The sequence below is a fragment of the Haliotis cracherodii genome, unplaced genomic scaffold (genome assembly GCF_022045235.1).
Source record: "Haliotis cracherodii isolate W230 unplaced genomic scaffold, xgHalCrac1.p SCAF_15, whole genome shotgun sequence".
NCBI classification, from domain to species: Eukaryota; Metazoa; Mollusca; class Gastropoda; order Lepetellida; family Haliotidae; genus Haliotis; species Haliotis cracherodii.
Window position 1 is genome coordinate 22,201,482 of NW_027266270.1, and position 11,843 is coordinate 22,213,324.

Below are 11,843 nucleotides of genomic sequence, written 5' to 3' on the forward strand. Positions count from 1 at the left end.
CCCAGACCCCACTCAAACTCCGCACGCACCCCTTTACTGACACACCCATACCTATATCCACACCCACATCCAAACATCCATACGCTCTACACCCACACCTATACCTACATTCACACCTACAAATACGCCCACGCCCACGCCCACGCCCACGCCCACTTCCTCGCCCACGTCCACGCCCACGCCCACGCCAACGCCCACGCCCACGCCCACGCCCACGCCCACGCCCACGCCTACGCCTCCACAGAGTGAAGCAGGACTCAGTATAGAACTGACGTTAACGTCAGATCTGTTCCAGCTACTGGTCACTCCTTCAGCTGAAGGTCGAACCTGCTTGTGAATAGTTCATGATTTATACAGAACCAAAATGTCAACGCCAAACCATATATTTGAAAAGAGCGTAATATCTGAACCCGAAATAAACATATGATATAATAGCCCGATGATATTATCACTTGATGTTCGTTACGTTCAATACAGACGTTTAGCCAATTACCGACAGCACAATACGCGTTATCCATTTCGTGGTACCGCAGTGGATGCTTAAGTAACATGTCCCATACAACAATCTCCCTATCCCTGTAATAGTTACTAATGTAAGAATGGCGCACGGCGAAACTGTATCCAAGTGAACAAGCTATTCTGTCCGAAACGATTGATAATTACTTAATGAATATTTATTAAAAGAAAGCGCTACACGCAACCTGGCACTATTTTCTACTAACTTTGTGTAATCAATCTGCATAATTCAATTAAATGGCTAAATTTACCACCAACTGAAATCCATCCCTTTCATTCCTCTCATCCACAACAACCTTCTCGTTCTACCTGATAGTTTATTCAGCCGATTCATCCTTATAAGCAAAGCTTGGGTTCCTTTACACGGAAACTATTTTCTGTTGCAACGGAACATTTCTTATAATCGCATCACCACACATACACTTTATGCTTTGAGGTGTTTTGTTGACGCAGGACAGAGGCAGCTGGTGGGTGCCTTTGTGGTCCTCCTTTGATGTCTACCTGCCAGGTAACCTGCTGAAGAAGTTACTGTTTGTTTCAAGTATTTGTCAGTGTATAAATCTATATCAGATTATTGCTCTTTCATTATTGACACTGCAATAGTATTATTTAAGACTAACCCCGAAAAGGACCGGTCGGGTAGCCTAGTGGTTAAAGCATTCGCTTGTCACGCCGATGACCCGGGTCCGATTTCCCACATGGGTACAATGCGTGAAGCCCATTCCTGGTGTCCCCCGCCGTGATATTGCTGGAACATTGCTTAAAGCGACATAAAACAATACTAATTCACTAACCCCGAAAAACGCTGTCTCAGACTTAACGTTCGACTTTAGTGCTATAATTATGTTAACTCATATCGTATGTCCATGTCAATAAATAACGATTCATTTATCATGCATGTCCAAAAAACAGTCCTAACCATCCATATATCTTTCATTTATTACATCAATCATTCTATCATCCCTACATGAATCCATCTACCAGGCGTTACATCCATCGTCCATTATCCACCCATCTATCACAAATTACCATCTATCTGTCACCATTATATCCATCTTCTACCGTCCATCCATCTCCCATCCATCCATATATCACATATCCACCATCCATCACATATCTAGATCCATATATCACCCTTCTACTATCCATCATCTACCAGTCATCCATATATCACATATCCACCATCCATCACATATCTAGATCCATATATCACCCATCTACTATCCATCATCTACCAGTCATCCATATATCCCATTTATACCATCCATCTATACATCCCCCTTCTGCCATCAATCCATCCATCCTAGTGGTTAAAGCGTTCGCTAGTCACGCCGAAGACCCGGGTTCGATTCCCGACATTGGTACAATGTGTGACGCTGTGTTATTGCTGGAATATTGCAAAAAGCGGCGTAAAACCATACTCACTCACTCACTCACTCCATCATCTACAGTCCATTCTGTATATCACTTTTCTCCAATCCATCTATCCATATATCACCCTATCTATAATCCATCTCTGTATCACCCTTCTACCATCCATTAATATATCACCCATCTACCATCCACCCATATATCACATATACACTTTCTATCAATATATCATCCATCCATTTATCATATATCCAGCATCCATCCATACATCATGATCATTCATCTATCATCCATCCATCTACCATTATCCTTTGTTGCTTGTAATCGAACAATATTTTCTTAAACAGTATACAAATTATATTTACGATTATTTTTTTCTTTCGGAAAAACCGAACAGCATATTTTCTTTTTTGTAATGTATCGTCAATTTTGTTTCTTTGTGCATCCTTTACATTCTAGAAACAGATGTTAGAATTTCTTATTTTGACAAAAATCACTTTCCTCATGACATTGGCCATTTTCAAATAGCGTTATGTACAAGTACTGTGAGCCTATGGTTTCTTTACCAAGATTGAATAGAGTGGATGGGGAGATTGGTGACTTCGATTTGTCATCATTTCTAATATTTGGAAAGGATTGGTAATATCTTTTAACAGGTCGTGTCACTCTCCAAACTCAATAAATTATTATTAACTTCATAAGATGCTTTTGATTTCGTAAAAGTTAGAAACTATCCAAGTTCATAAATTAAATCATCGAAGACGCTGTGAATTGTATCTAAGTTATGTCACGGCTTGTCAGTTTGGTGTGGGCGCGATAGCGACGAGTTGAAATCTAGCTGCTTTCCAGCGTGAAAACGACATTATTAAGTCATACAAGGTACTTTTGTGTCACTTTTAGGTTGATAATGCTATTTTAGGTTTTCTTTCAATGTAGAACCTTTGCGTGGTGACTATATTCTGATATATGTAACCAAAACAAAATTTGTATATCGCGCCAGATGACACCAAAACTAAAGATACAAATATCGAACTTTATACTGAGTGTTGTATACAAATACTACATCGGTTACGGTTCGAAGGACCTTCAGTGCAAGAGATAAGTTCGATTTAGTTCAAAATATTAATTAAAAGGGATCATGCGTCATGTGCTCGAGTGAATTCATATTTTTTACTGTCCACCGAGAAAATGGTAGTTGCTATCTACCAACTTGGCATGGGCAACGCTTACCCTTGGTGCCTTATATCATGGCATTATTAACCCATGAGCACCGCATCTGTTTGAGTCAACATGATCGTAGACGTTGATCAGGTTTTCATGAAGTCAATTCCGTTTACCAACACGATTTTCGTGAAGTATTGATGAGACCATGGATTTCATGAAAATGCCATTACGTTCAGGGCGGAGATACGATGAAGTGTGTACACTGAAGGAGAATGTTTGTCCACAGGCACTCCAGCAACGGAGTCTCCAAGCTTGAGACAAGAAAAAAAACCACTCGACTAACCTTCAAAACCTTCCACAAAGCAGCCTGTTTAAAAGGGAATACCTCAATTAAGCAGTAGACGTTCGTATGTGGAACCCCACAGGATCTCAGAGCAGACTAGGGACAGACTAGATGCAGATTAGATGCAGCATAGTACGGTTATAACGAACTCAAAGGGACCACTAATAATAGTTCGTCATAACCGTAATTCGTTATAAGCATATATACAACATATATGCAACAAATGGCCGAGGATAAGGTAAACAGTTCGTTATATCCGTGAATTCGTTATAAGCGTGTTCGCTATAAACGTAGTTTACTGTAAATGCTTCTCGCAAAAGCGGACTAAAATAAAGATCAGCTTGTTACCGCATGTGATCAGGCGATTGTTTCATCGTTGTTCGTGCTATTAATATATGTCATGTCTAATCGAGATTCGTCACTCAGTCACGCTACAGGTTGAAAAGTATTTACTACGGCGTAAAACAACAATCACCCCTCACTTTTACACAAAAACCTAAAGCAGTTACGTTTGAAATGTAACTAATTTTCCGTTTGCTTAAATGGCCACGGACGGAGCACAAATTGTCTTATTTCACAAAACACGTATTTTTGAAATAGCTGAAACTGGTTCCTGTTCCTGAAAATAACTAGAAAATTGTTTGAGCTAACAAACACCAGAATGTTGATCGGGTGGCCACAGCGGCTGATGGGTATTTGCAGTACCTGTGGGCGACCGACAGGAAAGCCTTTCTTTTTGAGACCTGGCTGATTGTGTGTACTCGCTGTCCTACTGGTCCGACTGTAGATCCATTGAAATTGTTCATGACGACAAACTATCCTTGGCTAACTGCGATACCACGCTATACTATCGATAGTTTCGATAACCGTAATAAAGTTGCTGACAACGCAGAGTTGCTTCCCCTGTGCTTGTCAGAAACCTATGATTGTGGGTTCGAATCCTGGTTTTCACTGATTATGTTTCAAGGTTTATCAGTATCATACACGTGGTTGGTTTCACCAAAGTGATAATGGTCTAAGACCTGCTTCACCAAGGGCTTCCCCTCAAGACAAGCTGACATGCGTGATAAACTACGTTTATAACGAACGCGCTTTTTAACGAATTCACGGATATAACGAACTGTTTATTATTCCCGGCCATTTGCTGTATATCTGATATACATTTGCTTATAACGAATTACAGTTACAACGAAATAAAATCAGTGGTCCCGTTGAGTTCATTATAACCGTAGTTTACAGTAACAGACATACTGTTTAAAGCGGCGTTAAACCCAAATCATTCAATTATCGAAATAAACAGAATCATTTAACTTAGCCTGTTGTATTGGCATCTGGGAGACAGCCGCTCTGAAAGCATATTTCTTTACTTCAATCTTCAGTCTATATATAAAATTCTGCTGAGGAAAGATAAGAAATCTGGATTCACTTAACTGCTAAGTGGGGCTACTGTTATGATTGATTGCGACTCGTGTGGCAGTGGAAGAAATGTCTGTGTCGACATGAAACCGTAACTGATGCATTAAGTTGGAGCATATTGCTTGTAGAAAATAGCTCCGGCAGACCAGCGACTCGCAACCAAATCTAAATAAAGTCTCACAAATTGGGAAGGGTCGACTTAGGTTAAGGGTGTATTCTGATAGTCTACGTGTTCCCGAGTGAGTCATGGAGATAATAAGCTCCTCACTATCGAAATAGACGTTTGGAGTTGATGCTTTAATGGACTTATTTCCTGAGGGTTGGTGGTGGAGAAGACAATTGATGAAATGCATCCCTGTGTCGTTCATTCACATATCTCTCATCTGGCTTCTTCATATCTGAAATTCTCACTGTCTGTCGTTCTTTCTTTTCACCACCTGACACCTCACTATGTGCCGTCTAACTTTCACTATCTGACACCTGACTATCTGCCGTCTTACCGTCACAATCTGACACCTCACTATCTGACACCTGACTATCTGCCGTCTTACCTTCACAATCTGACACCTGACTATCTGCCTTCTCACTGTCACAATCTGACACCTCGCTATCTGACATCTCACTATCTGCCGTCTTACCGTCACAATCTGACACCTCGCTATCTGACATCTCACTATCTGACACCTCACTATGTGCCGTCTAACTTTCACTATCTGACACCTGACTATCTGCCGTCTCACTGTCACAATCTGACACCTCGCTATCTGACATCTCACTATCTGCCGTCTTACCGTCACAATCTGACACCTCACTATCTGACACCTCAATATCTGCCGTCTTAGCTTCACAATATGACACCTCACTATCTGACATCTCACTATCTGCCGTCTTACCTTCACAATCTGACACCTCACTATCTGCCATCTCACTATTTGACACCTCACTATCTGACACCTCACTATCTGACGTCTTATCGTCACAATCTGACACCTCACTATCTGACATCTCACTATCTGCCGTCTTACCGTCACAATCTGACAACTCACTATCTGACATCTCACTATTTGACACCTCACTATCTGACACCTCACTATCTGACATCTCACTATCTGCCGTCTTACCGTCACAATCTGACACCTCACTATCTGACATCTCACTATCTGCCGTCTTACCGTCACAATCTGACAACTCACTATCTGACACCTCAATATCTGCCGTCTTACCGTCACAATATGACACCTCACTATCTGACATCTCACTATCTGCCGTCTTACCTTCACAATCTGACACCTCACTATCTGACATCTCACTATCTGACGTCTTACCTTCACAATCTGACACCTCACTATCTGCCGTCTTACCGTCACAATCTGACGACTAACTATCTGACATCTCACTATTTGACACCTCACTATCTAACATCTCACTACCTGCCGTCTTACCTTCACAATCTGACACCTCACTATCTGACATCTCACTATCTGACACCTCACTATCTGACATCTCACTATCTGACACCTCACTATCTAACATCTTACTATCTGACAGCTCACTATCTCACACCTCACTATTTAAACATCACTATATCAAAGCTCACTATCTGACACCTCATTATTTGACATCTCACTATCTGACATCTCACTATGTGGCAACTCATTATCTGACCCCTAACTATGTGATACCTCACTATTTAAAACATCACTATCTCGCACCTTACCATGTGACAACTCACTATCTGACACCTTACTATGTGACAACTCACTATCTGACACCTAGCTATTTCACACCTCACTATTTGACACTTTACTATCTGATGTCTCACTATCTGCTATCTCATTAACTCACATCGCACTAGCTGATACCTCACTATCTGATACCTCATTATATGACACCTCACTGACACCTCACTATCTGACGTTTCTCTATCTGATGTCTCACTATTTGACTTCACACTATTTGACACCCTACCTCTCACCGTCTGTAATCTCGCTATCTGACATCTCACTATCTCACAACTCACTATCTGACACCTTACCTTTGCAACACATCGTCGCCATTTGACATCTCACTATCTGACAAATCACTATTTAACATCTCACTATCTGACATCTCACTATCTGACAAATCACTACTTGACACCTTACTATCTGACACCTCCCTATTTGAAACCTTACTATTTGGACACATCACTATCTGAAACCTTACTATTTGGACACATCATTATTTGACACCTCACGATCTGACACCTCACCATCGGATGCCTCACTATTTCAAACATCACTATCGGCCAACTTACTATGTGACACCTCACTATTTGACACCTCACCATCTGACAATAGACTTCACACTATCTGTCTTCTCACTTTCTGAAGTCTCACTATCTGATATCTCACTATCTGATTTCTCATGATCTGACACCTCACTATTTGACACCTCACTATATGACAGCTCACTCTCTGACCTCTTACTATGTGACATCTCACTACCTGACGATTTCCCTTCTTGACATCTCCTTATCTCAAATGTCATAAGGGGGCACGGGTGGCCCTGTCGTCTAAGGCGCCGCGATTCGCTATGCAGAGTTGCGTCCCTTGGGCACGCCAGAAACCTATGATTGTGGGTTCGAATCCCGGTTCGCCCCAATTATGTTTCTAGGTTTGTCAGCACCATACCCGTCCTCGTGGGTTTCACCGAAGTGGTAAACGTCTGAGACCTGCATCACTTCGGGCTTTCCTCCCACATTAAGCTGACACGCCGTGATATAACTGTAATACTGTTAAAAGCGGCGTTAAACCCAACTCACTCACTCACTCAAATGTCATAACCGATATATTTAAACTCTTTACCTCTAATCTCCCTATCTAATATATACATACTTGTATATGGTACATCGTTATCTCACATCTCCCTATCTGACATATACATACTTGTATATGGTACATCGTTATCTAACATCTCCCTATCTGACATATACATACTGGTATATGGTACATCGTTATCTAACATCTCCCTATCTGACATATACATACTGGTATATGGTACATCGTTATCTAACATCTCCCTATCTGACATATACATACTGGTATATGGTACATCGTTATCTCACATCTCCCTATCTGACATATACATACTGGTATATGGTGCATCGTTATCTCACATCTCCCTATCTGACAATACATACTGGTATATGCTACATCGTTATCTCACATCTCCCTATCTGACATATACATACTAGTATATGGTACATCGTTATCTCACATCTCCCTATCTGACATATACATACTGGTATATGGTACATCGTTATCTCATATCTCCCTATCTGACATATACATACTAGTAAATGGTACATCGTTATCGCACATCTCCCTATCTGACATATACATACTAGTATATGGTACATCGTTATCGCACATCTCCCTATCTGACATATACATACTGGTATATGGTACATCGTTATCTCACATCTCCCTATCGGACATATACATACTGGTATATGGTGCATCGTTATTTCACATTTCACTATCTGACCACTCACTATCGTATATGTGTTTATATATCATCTCACTTTCCCGCATCTCCCTATCGGACATATACATACTAGCATATGGTACATCGTTATCTCACATCTCACTATCTGACATATACATACTGGTATATGGTACATCGTTATCTCACATCTCACTATCGGACATATACATACTGGTATATGGTGCATCGTTATTTCACATTTCACTATCTGACCACTCACTATCGTATATGTGTTTATTTATCATCTCACTTTCCCGCATCTCCCTATCGGACATATACATACTAGCATATAGTACATCGTTATCTCACATCTCACTATCTGACCACTCACTATCGTATATGTGTTTATATATCATCTCACTTTCCCGCATCTCACTATCTGACATATACATACTACTATATGGTACATCGTTATCTCACATCTCACTATCTGACCACTCACTATCGTATACGTGTTTACATATCATCTCACTTTCCCGCATCTCCCTATCGGACGTCTCTGTATGTTTTGCATGTGACCAGTGTATGGCTTGAATATTGCCGATGCGATGATGCAACCAACTTACTCATCTCGCTCTCTCGCTATTCCTTATCTCACTACCTCACATCTTACAATCGCCATGATTCGTATGACAGAGATTCCGTGCCAGGAACCACTGCCTTATGGGTTCGAATCTCAGACTTGATCAGAACATCAGTCTTAGTTTGTCAACACCATATCTATGCTGGTCAGTTTTAAACGTCCACGACTTACGTCACATCAGGCATTCTCCCACCATTATAGGGCGGTGGGGTAGCCTGGCTGTTAAAGCGTTCGATCGTCACGCCGGTTCGATATCTACATGGGTACAATTTATGAAGCCCATTTCTGGTCTCCCCTGCAGCTCATTAAGAAGAGCTGCGTAAAACCCAAACCCACTCGCTCATTTCCAACATCACACTGCCTCGGATTCAAAGGAGTCAAATCCAACTTTGTCTTGCTATGGTCTACTTAACTTATATTGATTACATCGCACACTCTCCTCGCCCCTCACATTTCACTACACATAAGTCACACTTTGATATTTGTCCGGTCCCTTCTTTCTGGCAGCCGTCCGACGAACATGGATATCTTGAATCTCACCTGTCCACAGGAGTATCATATCTGAAAAACGACCAATCTCATGAAAATCAAATATTGTACTCCTACACGATACTTCTCTGCGTGAAAATCTCAGGACACCTCCAAAGGTCGCGAACTTTGACTCCCCAATCAAACTGAAGGATGTGTGCGTCCTTGAGCCAATCAGATATCGCCCTTCTAAAACGATACTGCTTCATTTCTGTACCACCTCGATCAGGAACTTTCTATTTTAACGAAAGAAAACCTACACAGAGCAGACATTTTTCTTCGTCGGTACACCCTGTTGGGTTCAGATGCCTTAAAACTAAAACAAGGCACAGTTTATACACTATATTCAACTGTAATGGCTGAGCCTATATAATGGCTAAGCCTATATAATTTACATTCAGAATAGTCCGATTAACTTCGTTTCCGCGATACAGACATAAGGTATGTTGGCCTAATGCTTCGCTAGGAAATAACCAAAAACAAGGAGGCACGGGTTGTCTAGAGGTCTATGGAACCACAATTCACCGTGCAGAGTTGCCCCCCTTACCCAGGGTTCATGCCTATTATAACCCTGTTAGTCATCACAATATCCGTTCTCGTTGGATTACTAACAGTGATAAACGCAAAGACTAGCTCAATTACTGGCCTTTTAAAAATCAGTAAACCATGCCAAGACAAATAGGGACCGCCTCCGTGGTCTAGTGGTAGAGCGTCCGCCCAGAGAGCGGAAGGTCCGGGTTCGATCCAAGGCTGCATCATACCAAAAGACGTTAAATATGGTACTTGTTGTTACCCTGTCTGGTGCTCGGCATTAAGGGGCTAAAACAAGGACTAGTCGGCTCGGAGTCAGTAATGTGTTTGAGTGGGGTATTCATGTTAAACTGCGGCATGATATCTCAGTGGGCTAGCACTATAAATCGGCATCAGTCCGGACAAGCACAAGCAGCCACACACACACACACACGTACATGCACGTCGCTATATAAGTGCAATAATTTTGGACGCGACGTTAAACCCCATTTCACCTCACCACCTCTAACAGTGATAAACGCAAAGACTAGCTCAATTACTGGCCTTTTAGAAAATTCGGTCTTTCGCCTCACATCAGTAAACCATGCCAAGACAAATAGGGACCGCCTCCGTGGTCTAGTGGTAGAGCGTCCGCCCAGAGAGCGGAAGGTCCGGGTTCGATCCACGGCCGCATCATACCAAAAGACGTTAAATATGGTACTTGTTGTTACCCTGTCTGGCGCTCGGCATTAAGGGGCTAAAACAAGGACTAGTCGGCTCGGAGTCAGTAATGTGTTTGAGTGGGGTATTCATGTTAAACTGCGGCATGATATCTCAGTGGGCTAGCACTATAAATCGGCATCAGTCCGGACAAGCACAAGCAGCCACACACACACACACACACACACACACACACACACACACACACACACACACAAACACACACACACACACGTCGCTATATAGGTGCAATAATCTTGGACGCGAAATAAAACCAAATGTCACCTCACCTCACCTCACCAAGACAAATAATTGAAGTAATGTTCGACGCGATGTTAGACCAAGCACAATCCCACCGCCTGTTGACCGTCAGCCACCCAAGAATGTACTTGCAAGGGTAGCGTGTTCATACGTGTTACATATGCACGAGCCTGCATTCCTTTGCATCATCCGTATGGGGATTCTCTGGGCTAGGCTCTGATACCTGGGTGATGCTGTGTTATGGTAACCCAACAGATTGGAGTGGTGATCGTGCTATCATCCATCAGATTGACGCAGCAATATTACTGACTGCGGCGTAAAACAACATACAAGTGACGAATGACACGCTGAAAAGAGAACTCTTAAACGAGTATTAGATTTTGTGTATTTCTACCTTTGCAACTTTGGGACCACACTAAATGCGACACGTGTGACCCTTGTGAGATCTAAGTGTCGACTTGTTCATCGGACAAATAACACGGACACCCCCTCCCTGTTGAATTTCCATGACGGTTCCTGTAACCACTATTACGTAATGGAGAACTCACTCGTTGTATCTATATACTTTCAGAATCATGAGATGTCATGGTTGATATATAATTTCTCTTTAATTTGAAGTAAACTTATGGTGTCCCTGTTGTTTACCTGTTTAAAACGCACGTTCAGAATGGCCAGTAGATTCCTAGCCCAGAATCAACTACAAGAACAATAGTGTGACACCATAGCGGTTTAAGCATGAAACTCACGTACATCGCATGGTCCTGTGAACTTAACATCCTGCAGTAGGCGAATCTGGATGTCACGTAAATGACGAGCTATCATTGTACAAGACCGTATCGTGGCTAAAGTATGTATTCAGGTTAAAACATTTGTCAACGTTAAGATATATTTTATTTCAGGGTA

At 41.8% G+C, this 11,843-nt stretch overlaps 1 protein-coding gene across 1 annotated transcript; it reads right to left on the bottom strand.

The window, feature by feature from the left end:
* Positions 1-5,509: 5,509 nt before the first annotated feature.
* Positions 5,510-6,115, bottom strand: LOC139461589 (dentin sialophosphoprotein-like). Its single transcript, XM_071243064.1, has one exon. The coding sequence runs from the start codon at positions 6,113-6,115 to the stop codon at positions 5,510-5,512; it is 606 nt and encodes a 201-aa protein (XP_071099165.1).
* Positions 6,116-11,843: the final 5,728 nt, after the last annotated feature.